The sequence below is a fragment of the Larimichthys crocea genome, chromosome XVII, assembly GCF_000972845.2.
Source record: "Larimichthys crocea isolate SSNF chromosome XVII, L_crocea_2.0, whole genome shotgun sequence".
Classification (NCBI taxonomy): Eukaryota; Metazoa; Chordata; class Actinopteri; family Sciaenidae; genus Larimichthys; species Larimichthys crocea.
Genome location: NC_040027.1, coordinates 9,841,922 through 9,864,318, shown reverse-complemented (window position 1 = coordinate 9,864,318; position 22,397 = coordinate 9,841,922). Strand labels below are relative to the sequence as shown.

Below are 22,397 nucleotides of genomic sequence, written 5' to 3'. Positions count from 1 at the left end.
TTGTAATTGAATATTTTCATTTTCTCACCTCTCTGCGCGGGAAATGGCGAAGCGTACTTTTTATGCGTGTTTTATGTACAAAAGGTGTGGGCATCATATAAAATATGAGGCCTTGTTAAAGATTAAACTGCTACATAAAGTAAATTAACTTCACCATGACATTAAAGTGCTGCTTACACTGCAAAACATCAGCAATCAAAGTACTACTGCATAACAAATACTTTACATTTGATACTTGGGTAAAACTTTGAATGCACATCTGTCTTTTTGCTACTTTTACTTCTTCTGTGGAGAAACATTGCTCGTAAATCTCACTTCAGGAACCCCTGGTCTCCATGGTGATGCATCCTTTATCCCACTGGGTGGCGCCAGGAGACGAGTCACAGCTGCTCAGTGTTTACTTAGAGTTTATTGTCGGGTTAGTGTCAGTGTGTGAATGTACAAGATAAAATCTAATCGAATCATACAATAAAACATTTTCTTCTTCACAAGCTGACAGTTTCTTGTAAATGTGACCAAATAACTAAGTAATGTAATGGTGCCTTCACGGCTCCTTTAAAGCTCGTACTGTTTTTGAAAGAAACGCTTCTCACGCAGGAGACACTTAACTACTGAAATATCAACATTAACATTTGTCGTGCGTTAATGTCTGTACGACTGTTATTTGGTTGCTGATGGAAGTGTAGTTTGACTATTTGAGAAGAGCAGAGGAGAGCTTTATTTATTTATTTTGGAAAGGTTTTCTGTATTATATCTGTAACACCGTGCGTAAAAGCCCAAATCTGCTGTGCGTAAAGTGAAAAATATAAGGTGTTTTCAATCACTTTTTTTTGTTGTTTTTTCAGTGCAAATGATGCTGAAATAAATAAAGTCTGTACATCTGGTTGTTTTATACGGAAGAATATATTGTTTGTGCAGAATCAGAATCAGAAATACTTTATTAATCCACGCAGGTAAATTGTTTTGACACAGCAGCTCCCAAACGGTAAGTTAGATAGTGAGTAATAGCAAGAAAATAAATATTTAACACTATACACCTATAAGATATCCTATTTTAACACTATATACACATGTATAAATAACTTATTTACAGGTACAGTGAATGTTTGAGACATTATAATACATTGTTTTGAAGTAGTAGGGTATTACATTTCACTGTAAAGTGAAAAATATAAGATGTTTTCAATCACTTTTCTTTTGTTTTTGCAGTGCAAAGTATGCTGAAATAAATAAAGTATGTACAGCTGGTTGTTTTAAACGGAAGCAGCATGAATAGATGTTTGTGCATGATGATATTTACGTAATATTATGCTTTTTTTACCCTATAGGTCTTGTTTTTTCTTTTTATTTGTTTCATTGTTGTAGTTTTATGCTTTTTACTTTTCTTCTAATCTCTAGTTTTTCATGCAGGAACTTCTGTTTTTAACTCTGCTACAGTTCTGTATGAAAGTTGCTATATAAATAAATAAAGTTGAAGTTATTAATATTTCAAAAACTAAAAACGCAAACAGCTGTTTCTAAAACCAAACACGCGCTTTCACAGGTGTTTTGAGGGGCGTAACACGCCCATAGAAATTCCGAGCTTTGTGTCAGGCCCGTGAACGCGTCATAATTCATATCCAATGAGCGGCCCCGCCCTGGCCGCCGTGTCCCGCTGACCGTCGCTCTCTCTCGGTCTCAAACGGCAGCAGCGGTCGCTCCGACTCCAGAGCTCCAGAGCTCCAGCTTTCCATGGCGACCAACTAACGGAGAAAGAAGAAAAAAAGCAGTTTTTTAACGCGTGGGCCCCGGTTAGCTCCGGTGAAGTGAGCTAACGGGCGTTTCTCTCTGAAATGGGGTGATGTCCGCGGACGGAGCGCGCGGTACCTTTAGCACGCGAAGCTAAACTACAGAGCGCGGGCTAACGGCCGCGAGCTAACGCGGGCTAACGTTCACCTGCGGCCGGTTACAGGCTCCGACAACCGGGATGGAAAGTGTGAAGGAAAGCGGCTCAACTTCGTCGATAGGCGACTCCGGTGACGCCGCGAAGCCGAGCGGGTTGACGCCGCTGTCCGCGGGGAAGAGACCCTCCATCGGGGAGGATGACGGCGGCGGCGGCGCGGAGGCGAAACTCTTCGGGAAGGGACTCGCAGCCACCTCCCTGCTCCAGATCGCCATCAGAAACGGGATCTACCAGAACCAAGTTGCCAACGCGATCGGCGGAGCGGCCAAAAACATCAACATGCCCGCCAACATCTACAGCCTGACCTCGGTCAACAGCACCGCGTCTGTCAACTCTCTGCTGAGCCGGAGGCGGCAGAGGCACAAGCGGAATCTGTCGCTGGGGGCTCCGCCGACCGGCAGCACGCCCGGGGTGTCCTCCTCCTCCTCCGCCGCCTCCTCCTCTGCGGAGGCCGGCCCCGCTCCCTCAGCCTCCCCGCTCAGCACCCTGAGCCTGGACAGGAGGACTTTCCTGCGGCAGAAGCAGACAAAGCAGCTCCAGGCCTCGGATAAAACGTGGGTGAGATCGGACCTCCGGCGGGGTTGCGTTCACGTCCACGACTGGCTCACGCCCTCCTACCCGCGGCCGGTGCTGTGCACGGCGGACACCAGCGCCAGAGAGGTGGCGGGTAAGCTGGAGGGGAGCAAAGCTGGGGCTGTGCTGAGGATCAACTACAAAAGCAGTGCTTTGGTGGACCTGAATGATAACTGCAAAGACAGCAACGGGCAGGCTGATGACGGTCTCAGTGATGGGGTGGATGTGAGAAAACCAGAGGAGAGCGAGCTCAAACAGTTTGATCCTGATGCCAAACTCTCCTCCAACTTGTTGGACGAGAAACCCGCCAGTAACTCTTCATCCGAGGTCTATCTGAGCGACATCGGGGTGGACCTGAGCCTGAGCGTGGCAGACTGTTATGGGGTCTACTCTGGCTCGGATATGGAGAGCAGCACCTGCGAGGACTTCAGCCCGGGTGGACCCAGAAGCACAGAGCTCCGGGACTCCCTCAGCGACGGGCTCGGTTTGGGCACAGACTCCTCGGTGCTGAGCCCGAACTGTGACAGCGCCACAGAGGGTCCTGACCCGTTTGAGAGCTCCTCAGACGAGGTGGACCTCACCTCTTCTCCAACACACTCGACAGGCACCCCAGACGCCTCCAGCGCACCCAGCCAAGTGTCAACCACGCTACACGACGCCGAAGCTGCACCCGGTGACCAAGCAGATGCCCCCAGATTAATCAAAGCTCCCTCTAAATGCCCCAGCAGCTCTCAGACTCGGCCCCTGACCAGCCAAACATCTGTCCAGCCTGACCCGGAGATCCCAGCGGGGAGCAGAGGATGGTCGGAGCCCATCAATACCAGTCCGACCCCGGCCCTCTTCGTCCAGCTGCACGGTGGAGCCGTGCGGCGTCTGGGGGACGACGAGAGGCCTCTGCAGATACTGAACGAGTACCTCACTAATCTGGGGTTCGAGGACCCGTGGAGGGTGCAGGGGGAGGGGATGAACCCGGAGATCGGCTGCCTGATCCGCTTCTACTTCGGTGAGTTGTGGAAAAATGTGAAAATGCCAGCGTGTTCTGCACGTTTGTGAGTTTAATCACACACACTCACGCCTCAGAGAGCCCACTCCACTCCCCGCTCACTCATTGTTCATCCATTCTCGGCGTGCCGTGAGCGCCGTCATTGTGTTTGGTCAGTCGGACTGTTAAACGAGTGTATTCAATTGTCCCGCGGGGTGGGGGACAATGCACAGTGTTTACCCTGTAAACCCACCGAGCCCTTGTCTCTGTGTGGAGGCCTGTAGGGAGACACATCTGGAGGTAACAGGTGAGCTCTGAAATCATCGAGGCCGATGATGTTATTGATAAAGATCCTGTTTTGCTGACGAGCAGGTTAAGAGGATGAAAAACAGCCGTGATCTCAGATTAACTGGATATTGTTTTTGACCTTGTTGGGTGGTGGTTGTGGTTGTTTTTGTTTTTTAACACCATCAGCAAAGACAGCGAGGTTAAAGAGTCGTGGTGTGACGACAGAGGAACTCTGTGTAACTCACATTTTCAGTCCTGTTTTTGAAATATTTAGGGCGTGTCCCCCAAGAAATTCACAAGTTATTTTTTCTCTCTACTTCCTTTTTTGTTATTTTTAGTTTCTCCCAACAAGAAATCCACAATAACCAGAGTTCCTGTGGATCCTTTTAAAAGATTTAAACCCATAAAATCTCTTTTAAAACAGTTTTTAATCCGGTCGATCAGTCGTACCGCAGGTTTACGTCATGTTTATCCCGTCATAAGCAAAGAAATGTTTTATTTCTACAGCCCAGGATCACAGTTTGCTTCAGACCTTCGATTTCGATCAGAAAAAACTCCACAAAAATGTTTCGGAGGTAAAAAAAAATCCCACTCTAAGGACGGACACATGTAAAATAGATAATATTTAATGATGATGATGATTTTTAGCTGTGAGGGGTCTTAAATTTAGAGAAGACCTGTCAACTTTACTCCCTATATTACTATAAACTGAGTCTAGTTCACCTCACGTTACTTAATTACTCATTACTTGTAAATTTGCATCAGAGAATTGACAGATTATCGACATGGAGGCTGATATATAGTGAGTTATTTACTCAGACGGCCGTTTTCTTAAACAGTTAACGTCATTAAAGAATATTTAAGTTTATTTCTTTCTGACAAATTAATGAATTCAACATAGACGCCGACCGGACACTTTGTCTGGTACGATCCAGCACAACAACTCTGACATGAAATCAACTTCTCTGAAGCTTCTCATGTTTCAGTTTTTAATCCTTGTCTCTGTGCTGCAGACACACTTTGTAAATCACAGTCCAGTCTGCTGGATACACTTTGCGCTGACACCGATATATTACCACCAACGTTCTTTTTTTTCTGTTATATAACGGGAAAAACTGCTTTTCATATCAGCGAATATCAGATTACATGGACAATGTCGGCATGTGCGGCTCTGAATCGTGATTCACAAAAGAGAAGAAGAAAGTTTCAGGAACTTTGTCTCTATTACAGTGTTACGACCATGTTAAGGGGTATGAAAGAAGTAACATAAAAACCAGATTTTAACGGTTATTAAACAAAAGTAGTTTATTAAATGAAAATTTTTAGATTGTTTTAACAAAAGGAGGTGAGGCGAAAGGGAACTGAGGGCGAGCAAGCGCTGATAAACGAACAAACAAATATAACAAAAAGAGAACTCCAAACAGAGCCTGAAAACCAAAACGAGAAAGAAAACCTCACTAACTAAGTCTAACTAACTAACTAAATCAGCACTCTTAATCTAATGGGGTTAACAGAAATCTTCTACGTGTAATCAGTCCCAATAAACCAAACACAAACCTCCAGTTACAAAACACAAACAAACGAGTATCATTAGATACATACGAACGAGGCGAGCTCGCAATATTAATAATATTCATGTTTTTCTTTGTTTAGGTTGTAAACTTGATTTACAAAATGATACATAAACACACTTTACGTCCAATAACCCGGAGATAAACTCAAACCACACTCAGACTGTCACACTGAGCTGAACTAACTCCCCCTGCCTTCCCGTCCACCTCCACCCTCCACTCTTGGCTCCCGCAGTTTCATGACAGAAGAACAAAGCGTGACGTAGAGTCAGGCCTCTGAACACAGGGGCCCTTCCAGCTACCGCGCGAACACACAAACACACGGCAGCTCTGAACAAAAAGGCAGGAAAGTGGAAGTGCTACTGTGGTACGACTGGGACCACGACGGACGGAGAAGTGAGACCAGTTAAATAAGATGATGTCCGTGAAGAAGTAAAACTATCCGTCCCGTCCTCTCGTCCTGTCCGGCATGAATTGTTTTTTTTTTCGGAGTGGAGCCAAAGGATTTTGACTCAGCATAATCCCTGTGGCAAAACGCACACTGCCAAGTATACTCTTTCTCTATCGCGCACACACACACACACACTCCCGATGTGCTGACAGTAACAGAAAAGTGACCTTAGTGAAACTCAGATTTCACCTCCTCAGTGTTTCGGATCTCTCCGAGACGGTCGCAGCAGCAGCAGCAGCAGACTCAGGACTGCAGTACCCAGAGGTCACTGCTCCACAAGGTGAAAGACAAACCTGTCTTGTTTTAAACACCTGCAGGCTTCTTATTTTGTCCTTCACGTTTTAAAGATGAGGTGAAAACGCTCCCATGGTGCAACTCGGGACAAGATGCACCAAAATAAAAGTCTGGAAACAGGAAACGTCTCCTTGGCTGCTTGATGAGAGGCAGGATGTCCCGCCCATGCAGAGAAATGGCCGGAAGGAAAAGGGCATATACGAACACGCCACGGCTCGGCCTTCCCTGAGGCGGGACCCTCCGCGATACGCATTCCACATTTATTGTTTAGTTTAAAACCGGCGTCTGTTTGAAAGAATCGGGTCGATGTGCTCCATCAGTCGTACCGTGGGTTTACGTCATGTTTATCCAATCATAAGCCAAGACACGTTTTATTTATACAGGATCGCAGCTCGCAGCGGTCTTTGTGTTCGAGAAACTGGAGAGAGATCCCTCTCCTGGGACGGATAGATGAGCGTACAGACAGGAAAAAACTCAAACAACAAAATTTCATAAATCCTAAAAGGTGTGTGAGCTTTATTCAGTTGTTGCCACGGAAATTAGAGCAAACACTTTTTGTCCTCGGTGTCCTAAATTCTACTTTTAACTCGACAACCGAGCTCGTCTTTCATTCTGCGTAATAAAAATAGTTTAGTAACTTCGTTCGGTCACTTCATTGACTCACTCTGGTCCCACACGGATGTTCTGCTGCTTGTTCCTCCACCCATATCTGGAAAAAAAAAAGAAATTCACCCACAATCAGTATTTGATTGTTCTTTATTATGAAGAAGTCTTGACACTTTTTTAGAAACAAAGTGTCTAACAGGGTCTGAAAAGTCGCCGGTGTGAGGTCGCACAGAGCTCACGCTGCTGCTCTTGTTCATCCGCTTCCATCATATCTTTATTTACTTTATTATTAGTGTCTGCAGTGTTAGGACTTCCTGTTCCTGTTCGAACTGAGGGTACAAACAGAACTCGGAGAACTCGAGCAGATCTTTCATCTGGAAACTTAAGATGAAGCTCTGAAGTCACAGTGTTTGTGAATGTTTGTTCTGGAAACTGTTTTAATCACTTCGCTTTCAAGTCCGCTGGATAAAAAATAGATTTAAAATCGTTTAAAAGATTAATGTCGTTGTGAATAAAGGAAATCAGTATGAGAAGGCTTCAGATTTAAAGAAGAGTCGATGTTTGGTCCCAGTGAAGCGACGTCCTGTGGAGGAAGCGGCAGCGAGGAGCTCGGCGCTGGTGTTATAAGACATTACATAACAAGGCTCAGACTCTTCACATGTCTCATCGTGAATCAGTTTGTAATTTGTTCCGCCGCGTTTAAACGCACAGTCGATGTGTGTGTGTGTGGGGGGTTACGTGACTCCGTGCCTGGTGTTTCTGGCCCGCGTTGCCCTGTGGTTGTAACTGAACCGTGGCTGCTTTTTGTGTCAGCGAGGGGTTAACATAACAAATCACGCCTGAGTGACTGCTCACTCTCACAGCCCACGGGCTATTAGTTACAATTCACTTACATAACCACAGAGCTGAAAGAGAAACCCGGCGTGAGAGAGTCGATTCACAGAATCCCAGACGGCTGAAAAATAACAGAGAGAATCAGTTTGAATCATTTAGTTCCTTTATTAACGAAGCTCTGTCTTTGTCTCTCTCTCTCTTTCCAGGTAAGCCTCGCAGCGTGGGCGGCTCTGAGCGCGTGCAGCTTTCCGGCGTGTTCAACGTGCGCAAAGGGAAGCTGGCGCTGCCGGTGAACCGCTGGTCGAAGCGTCAGGTCACGCTGAGCGGCACCTGCCTCATCGTCTCGTCTGTGAAACACGCCCACACCGGCAAGATGCACATCCTCCCACTCATCGGAGGAAAGGTACTTTCTGAAGAGCTTTCACGTCGTTTGATTAGTGTTCTGGCTCGGTACCTGAATTCCTCTCTGCGGATTAGAAAGATTTTTGTGTCGTTCACTGATCCTCCTGCCCTCCCACGTGCTGCACCAGGTTCTGCTTCCTCTCACGAAGCCACGCAATTCCCTTCTGACTACTAATTCACTGATACTGAGAGATTTATGTGCGGCTGTACTGTGACAAACCTCTCGTGTCTGAACAGTAAATATGAAGCTGCAGCCATGAGATGTTACCTCCAGTCTGTGCAAATCTTCCAGTATAAATCGAACAAGTTGTCGGCGTATGTCGAGTTATTTGTTGGATCTTTTCTGACTTCCTGGAACAGCTGATTACCTGGAAGTCTCTGCACCCAGCCATGAACTAGTTCCTCATGAAACACAACCTGTCCTTCCCACATTTTAGGTTGTTTTTCAGCCCTTAGAGGAGCAACTCATCGTCCAGAAAATGAAAAAGCCCAAAGTAATTCAAATATATTCAGTTTATCATCTTAGAGGATGAAAGAAACTAGAAAATTCTCAAATTTGAGAAGCTAAAATCAGATTTTTCTTCCTAAACAATGACGGTTAATCACTTGTCGGTTGACAACTAATTTATTAATCAACTAATTGTAAAGTTTTTGAACTTTAGGCAGAGCCAGGCCAGCTGCTTTAACCATCAGCAAAAAGCAGTTATGTATTTCTGAAAAGGTTGAACTATTCCTTTAAAAAAAAAAAAAAAACTCACACTCAAATGTCTTGGAAACTTAGAAACTAATTCTCCAGTCATGGAAAACAAATATCCTGGAAGATATTAATTGTATTTCAGCCGCTCACTCAGATCGCCTACGTTAAACGTAGGTGTGTATTTAGTTTGAAACTTGACCGTCGGTCGGATGAGCTGTGCGACTTGAACAGAAAAACAGCCTCCGTTTATTTTGGACGGACTTGAACTGAAGCTCACGCTCACCTGTGTTTTGATTATTGAGTGTCTAGAAGAGATAAAGACGCAAATGTTTGGGTCAGTAGAGAAGAAAAACCTTGAGTCATTAAGTATGTACTAAAACGTTTTGTGTGCTGCAGGTGGAGGAAGTGCGGAGACACAGCCACTGTCTGGCTCTCAGCTCAGCCGGTCCTCAGAGTCAGACTTACTACATCAGCTACGACTCCTACACAGAACACCTCCGCTGGCACCGGACGGCCTCAAAGGTACTTTAAGTTTCATACGTATGGATTCATACAGTGACGAGTCGCTCATCGCGTTGTCATGTCCATCCCTCTCCTCCCTCTTCGTCAGATCGCGTCCCAGAGGGTGAACTCGGTCGACCTGTCGTGCTGCAGCCTGGAGGAGCTGCCCGCTCAGCTCTTTTACAGCCACGACCTCACACACCTCAATCTGAAAAACAACTTCATTTCGCTGCACAAAGGTGTCCCGGCGCTCACCAGGTGAGTTTCTGTCAGCGGCGCTCGCTTCACTGAGGCAGAGTCTGCTACCAACAGATGGAGAGGAGTGTTTTCCTCTTTGTTATTCATCCTCCGCTGGTTGTTGCCTCCTCGAGGAGCTTGCATATGGTCTAAAAAGGAAGCGGCTTACATCAAATTACAGATGACGTGTGTGTGGGTGGCTGTGCGGTTTGGACCGTTTAAAAAAGAAAACCACACTGGTGATGAGAGATTTGTTGTGCAGCCACCTGACCTCCGGGCTTTTCCTCCGTTTTCCAGATTCCAGCTTGTGTAATTGGTCGCCGATGTCACGGCGTTACGTAACGATGCCAAGAGAACAGAAAAGTGTTGCACAAAAACAAAGCTTCGAATGTTACAGAGGTGAAATTCAACATATGAGGCAGCTGCAATAATCATCTGAGCTAAATCCGACAAATAAGATGAGCAGAATTATTTTGAAACACCAGACTAGAATCTACGAAGTGTTAGTCTCTCAGCCGAAGGTGTAAATCTTTAAAATATAGCTGGGAACTGTAGTTTTTTTTAGCAAACGTTAATCAAACGGGAGGTAAAGGGACTATTTTCAGTGGCGGATTAATACAACGCAGCAGCAGACTGTGTGGGATTGAACTCAGTGACACAGAGGAATAAGATACACCAGGCTCTGACACACTGTGCCTGTTATGGGATCAGTTTATTGCTGGATCTGGACTTTTTACTGTTTTTTGAGGACAAGAAAGAAAACAAACAGATTTATCGTTTGAACATGAAGTCTGGATGTTTCTGCACATTGTTGTTGTTTTTATGTTTTTACAGCGTCATCGTGGTTTAACAGCTTTCCGACCGAACAAATTGTTTGTTTTCTTCGCTTATGCGAAAATGGATTTAACAGCACGAAAACCTAAAACAGCTGACTTTATCACAGCACTGTAATAATAGTGATAACCTTCATGAAGCAGAACGCATTTAAAACTAATCTAATCACGACAGGGAGTGAAATAAACGGCGAAGTTTTCAGTCCAGATCTCCTCGGGAAGTTCAATCCATGATGTCAGAGCCTGAGCTGCCTCTGTGTTTACATCTGGACCTGAGAACGGCCAAGACGGACTCATCTCAGAGAGCGAGAAAGAACATGGGGCACTAAATAATCTCCTGCATAACTCTGGGCTTTAGAAATATACAGTTAAATCTGAAACTTTTCTCGTCCCCGTTGATGGAACATCCTACCAGTTCTCTCCACCTTCAGAAACCTAGTAGCTCCTCTCCTAGCACGACTAACAACAGGACATGGTAAATCTATCCCCCTCTACAACGAGTAGCTCGATGTAAAATCTTATAACCGGCTCTATAAGGGACAGGAAGCCGATGTGGAGAGGACAGCAAAAGGTGAAGTGGCTACAGAGTGATGTGTGCGAGCTGCGTCTGCGTCGTGTCTCTTCCTTCGAGTTCAGGCGCCTGATTCAACGTTTGTCTCAGGCGTCTCTGCTGTTACTTTACGTCTGGAGAACATTATGTCAAAGCCCGACATGTACTGTACGGAAATACATACACACTGTAAACACGGAGCCATTGTTCGTACGTAAACACACACTTCCCAGCGGGCGTTTGTTTTGAGGAACGCGGCGTGACTCTGACTTTCCCCTCGGAAGGACGTGAGTCCGGCTCAGCCTTTCACCCTGACCCCTCTGTGAACTAGATTAGGGTTTGGTTAAGAAAGCCAGGGAAGACACACACACACACACACACGTTCCCATCTGAACCACATGCTCGTTGTTATGGTGAAAACTTGCGGTGTAAACATTTGGCTTTAAATAGCACGTGTGCTCTAAGTGTTTTGATGCTGCGTCCTTGTGCAGGCTTCCTCTCTTTCCCTGTTTATGAGAAAGGTGTTATGTAACCCAAAAGTGTTTGTTTTTCTTCGAGCCTCTGTTTTAAAAAAAAAAGTCTGATTGTAGCACTGAGAGATTCATATCTTTGTCCCTCTTTGTCTGCCCCATCTCTCTCTCTCTCTTTCTCTCTGACTCTTTCTAGGTTTTGTAAACTGAGAAGCCTCAGTCTGTCGAATAACGCCCTGTCAGAGTTTCCTCTGGCCTTGTGTGACATCTCCTCGCTCACGGAGCTGAACTTGTCTGGAAACCGCCTCTCGTCTCTGCCCGCAGACGTGAGAAGCATGCACAAGTAAGTGAGCTGTTATTAATGCTGCTGCTGCTGCTGCTGCTGGTGATGATGATCTGGCCTGAAGCTGAATTTATCCTCGGTGACCTGCGGTTTGCTGACAGCGGCGTCAGACCGGAGTCGTTGTCATTGCGGCTCCATCAGTGCAGATTAATCCGTCTCTGTATTAAGTGAACAACTGGCCGCTCACCAGACTTCTGTCCTGACGCTGCAGAGGTTCGGTCCAGGTGATCAGAGTGCAGAGTCATGCCGACGCCGTCTCTGCGTTACAGGGGATCTGGGGTCAAGCGCTCATTTATAATCGTGTGTGTAGGAGTGTAGGAGTGTGTGCATTTGTACAGCTGCTCCTGTAAGTGTGTGATGTTGGTGAATCGATGGCAAACATCAGATTTTTAGCACATTAACGTTAATGTGTGTTTCTACAACAATGAGCGTCATTTTTCTGAAACTTGACGTGCCGTTTTATCCACCTTGCTCTCGAACTTGCTTCAAACTGTGCAATACATCCCACGCTGTGTAACACCAGACAAACTGACCTCCTGTTTCCAGGATAATTGAAAACGAACGGTGGCGCATCAGCTCGTAAACTCTTATTTTCCAAGAGCTTGATCAGTACTGAGCACGTGCGACTCAACGAGAACGAAGCGAGTTGTCTCTCTTTAGCTACTGCCACCATCAGCTCCAGACAAATATAATTATATAATTTTAATATAGTATTTATAGTATGATTATTTGTTTTCTGTGGAATTGTATTTGCGCTGGACAATCGGGCGATTCTTATTGTTGAGTGACATTAGACATTTTTTTTTGTAGTTTTTAAAAATTGAGCTGAAATTTGAACTCTTTAAACTTGTTGTGTATAATAAATAGAAATATATAATATATAATAACTGAAGCTATTTTCCATTTTTCCAAAAAAGCCATGCTCATGGGGTCTTTATTGACTGTAGCTGTCATGGATCTTTATAGCCAACGATTGTTTGATGATTATTATTTATTTATTTATTTATTTATTTTTTACTTTTTATACATACTCTGATTTTGAAATGGTGGCACGGTGGTGCAGTGGTTCCTGGTTCAAACCTCGGCTGGAGTTTGCATTCATTCAGTGCTGCGTTGTAGAAAGCAGCGTTGGCTGTCACTCTTTTTACATCCAGCTGTGGTGACGAGAAATGACAAAACTCAGAGCGTCGTAGTCGTGTAACGTCTTATTTATTCTGTATTTGTTGTATGATTCGGGGCTAAGCTCAGGCTAACGGCGTCGGCAAACTGCCTGTGTGGCCGTTTGATGTGACATTAGAAACTATTTTCATTGCCCACCCACGGAGATATTGGATGTTAGAGTTTGTTAGTCTGAAGCATAAATTCACATCCACCGGACACTAATGTAGAGGACGCCATCACTGCAGACTGATTAATCAAACTTTAGCTCCTTTTTTGGTAACTGAACCACCAGAGAAGTACAAGTGTGAATTTAAACTTTCCTGTGAGTTTCATGGATGTTTTTAATCATCACTCTCTTTCCCCGTCTACTCCAGCCTGCAGACTCTTCTCCTGGACGGTAACTTCCTGAGCTCTCTGCCCGTGGAGCTGGGCTCTCTGGAGGGCCTGACCTACCTCGGCTTGTCCTTCAACTGCTTCAGCTGCGTCCCCCCCGTCCTGGAGAAGCTCCGAGGCATGGAGAGACTCTGTCTGGCAGGGAACCAGCTCTCTGTCCTGGATGTAGCCGGACTGCAGTGGCTGCCTGCGCGTCACATAGATCTCAGGTAAACATATCCACGCTGACATTTTTAGACAACGCTGTGACGAAGCTCATCTGAAATTTGACACTTCCCGTGATGCTGCAGGAAATATACTTTGTCCTTAACGCCCCCAAGTTGTTTGAAGTTAGCCAAAGCAACAAGATATTTACCGTATTTATATTTTCAGGCTGAACCGGCTTCAGAAGGTGACGGCGGGAAACTCGGACCAGCTGGTCCACATCGTCCAGCTGGACCTGAGAGACACTGGCTTACGGGAGCTGGACGTCAGACCCCTCTGCAGGCTGGAGCTCCTCCGCTGTGACAGAAACACTCTCACCCTCCTCAGAGCCAGCGGCCACGCCCTGAAGAGCCTGCACGCGGCACACAACGGTACAAACATTTCTTCCGTTGCGTTGTTTAGACGTTAAACGGATCACGTCAGACACCGTGTATACATTCAGACTGATGCACATTGTGTGTGTGTGTGTTTGCAGAGCTGAAGCTGCTGGAGGTGCAGCCGGTGCCAGAGAATCTGACTGTTCTGGATTTGTCCTGGTATGAATACTTCATGAATACTTAACTGTCCTATTTACTGTGTGGAAAGGAAGGCCGTGTGCCATGTTCTCAGCCGGCTGCTGACTCTATTTGTTTTCTTAAAGGAACAAGCTGGGATGTGTCCCCGAGTGGGTGTGCGAGAGCGGCAAACTGGAGGTGTTGGACGTCAACCATAACTGCGTTACAGAGCTGCCCGTACGGTGAGGAGCGCACGAACAAACGCACAAACTCCTGCAGCACGTCCACAAACAAACAAACTGCGCTTAGACGTTCTTAAACTGCAGGGAGAAAGGCGGGTGTGGCAGCGTGACGGCTCATATAGCGCATAATTAAAGATTTCTTAAGGGCGTGAAACAAAACGCTGGTGATCAAAAGCATCCAGCCTGAAGAGGGTGTGTGAAGTTCCCTCTTGGCCTGATTTCAGACACATTGTGTCTCCAGCTTCCATGATTTGGATACGAGCAATCTTTTCTATCGGTGCAAATCAAAACACGTCACGTCTGTGAATCTTTCAGCAGCAGCGAGAAGAAAAAAAAGCCTCATTTTTATTTTAGTTTGTGAACTTCTTGTTTTGTTTTTGCGCCATAAATATCCTTAAAATACTTCAGCATGTGAAATATGTCTTAATCCAAGTAAAAACTGCAGCTGTCCTCCCAGAGCTTTAACCGTTCAGAAGAATTTATATTGAAATTTTAAGAAAAGCAAACAAACCGTGATAACGTTACCGTCTGCTTCTTATTATACCGTGATCTAAATGTTAGACTTTATTTAGATTCAGTCAGTTTAAACTTTATTTATTATGTTTATGTCATTCAAGGATGGGGTATCTTTAAGAATGAAGATTTAATAATAAATATACAAATCAAGTCCTGAGCATTCCCGAACGAGCGTCAGTTTACCGAGCTGAAAATAGAAGATCGATGGACAGAAACTTTATTTTCCTCACAAGGAACAAAACTGCACAAAAACTCACACATATACAAAATACACAAATACATTAAACGGCACAACACGACCACAAAAATAAACATGAAATACTGCAATTTTTTTCCACCCAGATCCCGTCCACATAGCTCTCAGTCTGCGGGTTTCTGTGCAGGATCAGATGTATGGAAGACTTTCATTAAAACAGTTTGTAATCAATAACAGTGAAGGTTTTAATGTGCAGCGTTGGATCATTAGTTTACGGCACACTGCAAACATGCAGATACACAGGAGGGTTGTGATAGTGCTGATAAATCTTTAAACTCTTCTGAAATGTTTCGTGGGTACCTGTAGCAACACGCCTACACTGATGCAGAGCTATTTCCAGTCGGCGCCGCCTGTGACAGCAATTAAGAACGTGTGCCGCCTTCACAGACCGTTTGATAGCTTCTTAACGGGCCTACATGCAAGACGATGGTGGTCGTGTCCAACCAACGCATCGTCACGATTCAAGAACTCGTTGGGCACATGAAGTGTGTGTCCTCGTCGGGTTCACAGAGGCTGAGCTCGCTGTGCCGTTTGTGTGCCGTAGGCTGATGTCCAGTGGGAGCCTGAGAAAACTGCTGGCAGGCTGGAACGAAGTGTGTCGGCTGGCTGAGAGGCTGGAGAGGTCACTGCTCGAGGTCCTGGACCTCCAACACAACCACCTGACTGAGCTCCCGCACAACCTGTTCATCAAAGCACAGAGGTACAAACAACAACGCAACATCCTTCTTCTTCTTCTTCCTCTTCTCTCTCGTTCGTCACGTCTGTCCCTTTTTCAAATTTCCGTCAAGTCATTTGTTCAGGTACTAAGTTTGTGTCTCCTCATCACAGCCTGCGATACCTAAATGTGTCGGCCAATAAGCTGGAGAGCCTCCCTGCAGCCAGCCTATCGGACGACAGCTTCAGCAGCCTGGAGGAGCTCTACGTGACCAATAACAGCCTGACAGACAAATGTGTCCCTCTGCTGACTGGACACGGCCACCTCAGGGTGCTGCACCTCGCCTACAACCAGCTACAGACCTTCACAGCCAGGTACAGTCCGGTACTGCTCATGAAGTGAGCTTACAGTTAGTCACATGCTGAGGTGGTGTAAACCCTCATGTGTTTTGCTGCACACGAATCGCGACACACTCTGTCTAAATTTGGATTTCACCATGATGGAAAGAACCTGGCAAGATAAGCAGCGGGTGTTTGTGATATGGAGTAACTGCAGTATCGTCACACTCCCTTAAAACAATCACGTCAGTTTGATTTGTCGAGTAAGGAGTCACTTGTGAAACAGCTACACTACAATCATTCTTAACCATTCGTTAAACACGACATTTAGTTTTCACAGACACAGCATCTCTGTCTTCTTCTCTTGCCAACACTTGGAGCGGCAGTTTGTTCGAGTCCAGTGTGGATCAAAGTGTAGGAAGGTGGACTGGTTGCTGGAGAGGGGCCAGTTCACCTCCTGGGCAGTGCCGAGGCAAAAAGAGCATGTGAAAAACTTGAGGGATCAATAAAGTATCTATAAAATAAATGAATATATAAACACTTAGCAGTGAGGTGTCTGAACACTCTGCTGCAACACATTTAAACTCATCATCAGTTCATTTTATCAATGGCAAAGACGCCAAATTTTAAAGATACACCAACAAATGTACGTTGTTTTAGACTGAACTTTTTTGTCACTCGTAGACTCGCTAAAAAAAAAAAAAGTTGTACACAAGTTATTTCTTCTGCGTGTTGGCTGCGACAAAATACATTTAAAAAAACTGAAATGTTGTTGAGGACGTGAGATCAAAGATGCTTCTAACGCAGGAGTGAACTGACGTACTACGAGCTGTCCACTCGGTTAATACCAGGTGTGAACAAGCTCACGGACGCCCTTCGAGGTGTTTCAGTGTTTATTAAAGTGTAGCCGAGGAGGTTTAAGGTCCTGAAACATGCCGAGGTTAAGACACGAAGCATCCTCTTGCTGTGCTAGGTTGCATAACATCACACACTGTTATGCGCACATAATTGTAGGCTTGTAGACCCGCCCAAACTCACATTCCTTTGTTTTTATGAGCTGCCTTAATCCTAGACACACAGTGAATTATCATCCGGTCTAAAATCCGAGCCCCGCTTTAGAATCAGGCTGAGGCCACAGGAGAGATAAGTTTGATAAATGCAGCTCCCAGAAATAAAGTTTGCAGTGCCAGCGCTCTGATATAACCGCGCCTCTCCGCCTCCTGCAGTAAACTGGCACGTCTGGAGCAGCTGGAGGAGCTGGACCTGAGCGGCAACAGACTGCGGGCCGTGCCCACCACCATCCTCAGCTGCCAGCGGATGCACACGCTCTCCGCCCACTCCAACTGCATCAACGCGTTCCCCGAGGTCCTGCAGCTGCCGGAGATCAAGGTTAGTCTGACGTACGCAGGTATTTTAGGCGACGGTTGATTTTATTTAGCTGTGGCTTATTTTTCTTTTTATGTCGACACAAAACATCCACACACGGATCAGTGTTGCGAAAATAACAGCTGCACCACGTGTGACAGCTCAACCTCAAGACGACCTGCTCTGTTTCGGACACAGTTCTTCAAATCGTTCTTTTTTCACAGCAGATATTTAAATTTATAAAGCACATAGGACATTGAGATATGACGACACGTTGTTTCATATTACACTTTTATCCTTTGTTTCGTTGGGTAAAAGATCACACTCTTCATGGACATCGCGTGCTGTGGCACATCGTGGATTCAGGCAGCAGGCCGGACATCTACAAACAAACACGGAGAGGGGTTACTTTCTGTACAGAGCAGGTCTAGACTGTAGGCTATTTATATTATTTACAGAGACCAAACAATTCCCACCATGAGCGCTCGACAACAGTGGCAAGAAAAAACGTGAGAGAAAAACAGGATGTGGTTAAAATGATCCCCACAGCAGACTCAGACACCACCAGCCTCTCTAACCACCTGCATGTCAAACCGCTGACTCTCTGTCCGTCTCTCCCTCAGTGCGTCGACTTGAGCTGCAACGAGCTGACCGAGGTCGCTCTGCCCGAGACGCTTCCCCAGAAGCTTCAGGAGCTCGACCTCACGGGCAACCCCCGCCTCAACCTGGACCACAAGAGCCTGGAGCTGCTCAAGTACGAACCCCGGAAAGATGCTGCAGCGTCTGTAGTAATCGTCTGTGATTATTCTAATCCTCCGCTCTCTTCCTTCTCTCTGCAGTAATATCAAATGTTTCCGGGTGGATCCGTCACCTTCGGCTCCGTGTGTGAACGAGAGCCACGGGGCCCCTGCAGTCTGGAGTCACGGCTACACCGAGGCCTCCGGAGTCAAAAACAAGTCAGTCCGCCCTCTTCTGTTTCTGTTGTTTTATCGACCTCTCAAAGTCTATAAGAGCAAAATTAAGTGAATTAGTAAATTTAGTTTTGATCTTTTCCAAACCACAGAAACACTAAAATACAATAACGATAGTAATGAAATAAAACGTTCAATAAAAGCATTAAAAAAAAGTTTTGTTCAAAAGCGCCGACTCAGCTGATCCGACTCCTGCAGCTGAAAGTCTGATGCTTCTTTGTTTTGTTTTTTTAGCCTGACAGCAAAAAGTTTTCAGTCAGCAGATCTGACAGACGCGTTGTCAGTTTTGAACCTCGGGCATCGTGCAGCATCTCTCTCTGTCAGTCATCCTCTGAGAACATGAAGTTTGGAAGATCAGGAAAATAATGATAAACCAAAAACCCTCCGAGGTTTCGCCTCAGCCGGACCGTTGCACAAACGGGGTCAGACCTGTTTGTGGCCAAACGGAGCAGCACTGACTTTCTCTCCGCTGAGATCTCGTCCACATTTGTCAGCCGCGCTTTGCCACATCTAAACAGGAAGGAAGTGGTAAAGTCGTGAAGTCTCTCGCTTGATTTGATTGGCTGTCATGTGTGACACTGACCACCGTGAGTCGAGAATATTTGAACTGTTAGGTCTGAAAGCGTCTAGAGAGGAGCTGCAGTCACTACAAGAACACAGTGGTTTCCGTTGGTGACGTATCGCGGTGTGATCGCCTGTTAGTCGGAGATGAAAATTTCAGGAATTTCAAATTAAAAGTCTTCTCGTGTTTCATGCACAGTCCGGTCATATTCCAACTGGAACGTCAGTCGTGTTTGTAGCGTGTATAACGTCGATAACCTGTTGATCTTCTTGTCGTGTCCTCAGGCTCTGCGTGGCCGCTCTGGCGCTCGACAGCTTCTGCGGGATTCGTGAAGCTCTGTACGGAGTTTTCGACGGAGACAGGAACGTGGAGGTGCCTTACCTGCTGCAGTGCACCATGGGAGACGTGCTAGCAGAGGAGCTTCACAGGGGCCAGAGGCAGGAAGACTACATGACCAACACTTTCCTCACCATGCAAAGGTAAACACACACCTTCACACACATGCACACACACACACACCTCCACAGCTCAGCAACTGAACTGTGTCACTCTCCTGCAGGAAACTGGGCACGGCGGGCCAGAGGATGGGCGGCTCGGCGGCTCTGTGTCACATCAGACACGACCCGGTGGCTCCCGGCGAGCACGGCGGCTGCTTCACGCTGAAGGCCGCCAACGTCGGAAGGTGCCAGGCTGTTCTGTGCCGCGACGGCAAAGCTATGCAACTGTCCACCACGCACACGGTCACAGAGGAGACGGAGTATCGGAGGGTCCGGCAGCACAACGCCATCATCACCGAGGTAAAGACGGACTGCATTCGCTCGGGCTTTTAATTTTCTGACCTGATGTCTGACGTTATAACCGTCTCTATCGATCTCTGCTGCAGGACAACAAAGTGAGCGGTGTGACCGACTCCACCAGAATCATGGGCTACTCCTTCCTGTGCCCGTCTGTGACCCCCAGACCCCACGTCTCCACGGTGACCCTCACCCCGCAAGACGAGTTCTTTGTCCTGGGCAGCCGGGGCTTGTGGGACTCGTTGTCTCCCAGCGAGGCGGTGGAGGCGGTCAGAAACGTACCGGACGCTCTGGCCGCCGCGAAGAAGCTGGTGACTCTGGCTCAGAGCTACGGCTGCTCCGACAGTCTCAGCGCCGTCGTCGTCCAGCTCAGCATTACAGAGGACTGCTGCTGCTTCTGCGAGCCGCCGCCTCCGCCCCCGAGCCCCGGCCTGGGCGCGCACGCCAGCACGCACCCCTACTCTGCGAGCGGCGACGGCGGCATACCGCTGCCGCCGGCCTCCTCGGGGACGGTGAGCGAGTTGAGCAGCGAGTTCAGCACGTCTGAGATGAGCAGCGAGGTGGGATCGACGGCGTCCTCGGAGGAGCCTCCGCCTCAGACCGAGCCGCTGGCGTCCCACCTGAACCCGCTGGGGCGAGCCGGCGTGCGGAGGCCTGCCTGTGGGGGCGGGAGCTTCCACAGGCAGTTCTCCGGAGCTCTGTCCGATAACGGGGTCGACAGCGAGGACGAGGAGCCCATCGCCGGCGTCTTCTCCAACGGCAGCCGCGTAGAGGTGGAGGCTGACGTCCACTGTCTGCACCGCCACGACTGCTCAGCACATGGTCACGCTCAAACAAGCACAAACATCCCTCCTGCCGCCGCCGCCGCCACCTCACATCACGAACCTTCTCCTCTTCCCTTCTGCTCCCCGTCTCCTTCCCCCGTCCCTCCCTCGTCGCCCTGCCTCAGCAGGGAGGCTCTGTCGGGGACTCTGGGCCGCAGGGCTCGAGCTAATGGCTCCGTGGCCTGCCAAGGAAGGAACCAGGACCTCATAGAGGAGGCGGCCGACGCCCCGGTAAGAAAACAAGGAGGCTACTTCAACGCCCCTGCCCAGCCGGACCCCGACGACCAGCTCATCATCCCGCCGGAGCTGGAGGAGGAAGTCCGGCAGATCATCCAGCAGCAGCAGCAGCAGCAGCAGGAGCAGATCCAAACACACAACCAGCAAGCACACAGCTACCAGAAACCTGCAGACTACTTCGTCACGCCCCTCTAACTTCACCCCCCACCCACCCACAACTGCTGGTGTCAACGTCTCATCCAGGATGTCAGATTCAGGGATGGAGGACTGTGGAATCAGGACTCGGTGGTCTTGATGCTCTGCACTGCTTTAAGTCACCGCTGAACACTTTTTTGTTATTTCCTTTTATTTTCTACCGTTAACTCTTTGCCCCCCCTTGAAACGCGATGCAATTTTTTTTATAACACTCGGCGTTGATTAAATCTTCACGATTGATTTTTTACCATATCTTTAATTTGAAGAAGCACTTTGAATGCTTTTTATTAGACTAATCCTACGTTTAGATGGTACTTCTTTTTTTTTTTGAGATTTGGACCATTCAGTTTTTGTGTTGTAGCAGACGTTTCTCCTCCCCCCCCCCCACCTGTCCGTCGCGGCTCCAGGCCTTACAGTTGTCGTCGGAGTTAGTAAAACTGTTAAAACTAACTCCTAGGAGTTTAATACTTTTAAAGTGACCTAGTCACTGAAACGTACTAATGTTCTCTGAGAGAAAAAAAAGATGTAGTTTCAAACGGCTGATGTTCCAGGTGTGTGCAGAGTTCAGAGTGGTGCTGCAGTGGTGAGTGAAATGCTGAACGGGGGGAGGGCGAGGCCGGGGTCGGACAGTTGTTACCAGCTCAATGAATGTTCTCAGAACAGTGTTACAGACTTCTTGACAACAGCAAACCGCACAAGAGAGCTACTTTTGCTATATAATAAATGAAAGTTTTCAGATAACCGCAACACCTCGATGTCGTCTGTGTGTCCGAGATCTTTGTTCACATTCACACAAACTAGAAAAATCACATTTCATACTGTCTGACGTCCAGAAAACAGATAACGAATGTTCCTCCTCTGCAGTCCAATTAGCAACTTGATACGTGAGGACGAGAAAGACGATCTGTGTGCAGATAAATACTTATCTGCATATGAACGCAGATTAAAAGCTAAATCTTCATCAGTTCACATTACAGTCAAAGAGTTAATTGGTCACTCGGACGACAATGACTCTTCGTTCATGTGCAGGTATCAGATTATAGAGATTATCTTGGTATGAACGTGTCAAGTCATGCAGAAAGTTTCAGTTTTCATGTGACAAGAATCAGATTTGCTTCAATGTCCAAGTACGGTGGACGTCGGAGAGAGATTTGGTTTGTCGGTCACATTTAAACGTTTTATCAGACATGAACAGTTGAAGTGATTTTTTTTTAAGTGACTTTCTGATTCCAGCTGGTCAGACGTGAGCACTGACAGCTTTTCTCAGTTTGATAACACTGTAGGTTGAATCACACAAAAGATAAAAGACACTTTATTTCATTTTGTTTAAAAGAAATCTGATGAATCTCAGTTAGTTATTTAAAATGTCACTTCTGGATGACTTCCCTTCTCAAAGGCGTGAAACATATAAAGTTAAGAAGAAGCAGCAGCCGCCTCCTCCTCCGGCTCCTCTCGGCTCCTCTCGGCTGGAGTCACGTCGTCCTGTTTGTGCCGCTCTGATACAATCGCTGCATTGTGTTGTGAAATGGTAAAATTAGAGCCGGGGGTAAGTTACATCACTCACTGGAGGAGTTCGTCTGTCAGCGGACGGTCCAGCGGTTACATCACCGCCATGT

The 22,397-nt window shown here is 46.9% G+C and overlaps 1 protein-coding gene across 1 annotated transcript; it reads left to right on the top strand.

Annotated features, from left to right (window-relative positions):
• The first annotated feature begins 1,630 nt into the window (after nt 1–1,630).
• Nucleotides 1,631–21,528, top strand: LOC104927727 (PH domain leucine-rich repeat-containing protein phosphatase 1). The gene is made up of 17 exons (XM_019277500.2): nt 1,631–3,518; nt 7,748–7,944; nt 9,037–9,162; nt 9,251–9,399; nt 11,428–11,574; nt 13,110–13,337; nt 13,501–13,703; nt 13,808–13,868; nt 13,973–14,068; nt 15,385–15,540; nt 15,669–15,869; nt 17,060–17,222; nt 17,822–17,952; nt 18,038–18,154; nt 19,016–19,210; nt 19,291–19,528; nt 19,615–21,528. The coding sequence occupies exons 1-17, from the start codon at nt 1,967–1,969 to the stop codon at nt 20,779–20,781; spliced, it is 5,127 nt and encodes a 1,708-aa protein (XP_019133045.2). The 5' UTR covers nt 1,631–1,966; the 3' UTR covers nt 20,782–21,528.
• Nucleotides 21,529–22,397: the final 869 nt, after the last annotated feature.

What these genes read in the sequence shown, in the direction of transcription:
- LOC104927727 (XM_019277500.2), top strand. Translation starts at nt 1,967, where the DNA reads ATGGAAAGTGTGAAGGAAAGCGGCTCAACTTCGTCGATAGGCGACTCC. An exon ending in CTACAGACCTTCACAGCCAG is followed by an intron (nt 15,870 to 17,059) that starts GTACAGTCCGGT and finishes CGCCTCCTGCAG; the next exon opens with TAAACTGGCACGTCTGGAGC. An exon ending in ACTTTCCTCACCATGCAAAG is followed by an intron (nt 19,211 to 19,290) that starts GTAAACACACAC and finishes ACTCTCCTGCAG; the next exon opens with GAAACTGGGCACGGCGGGCC.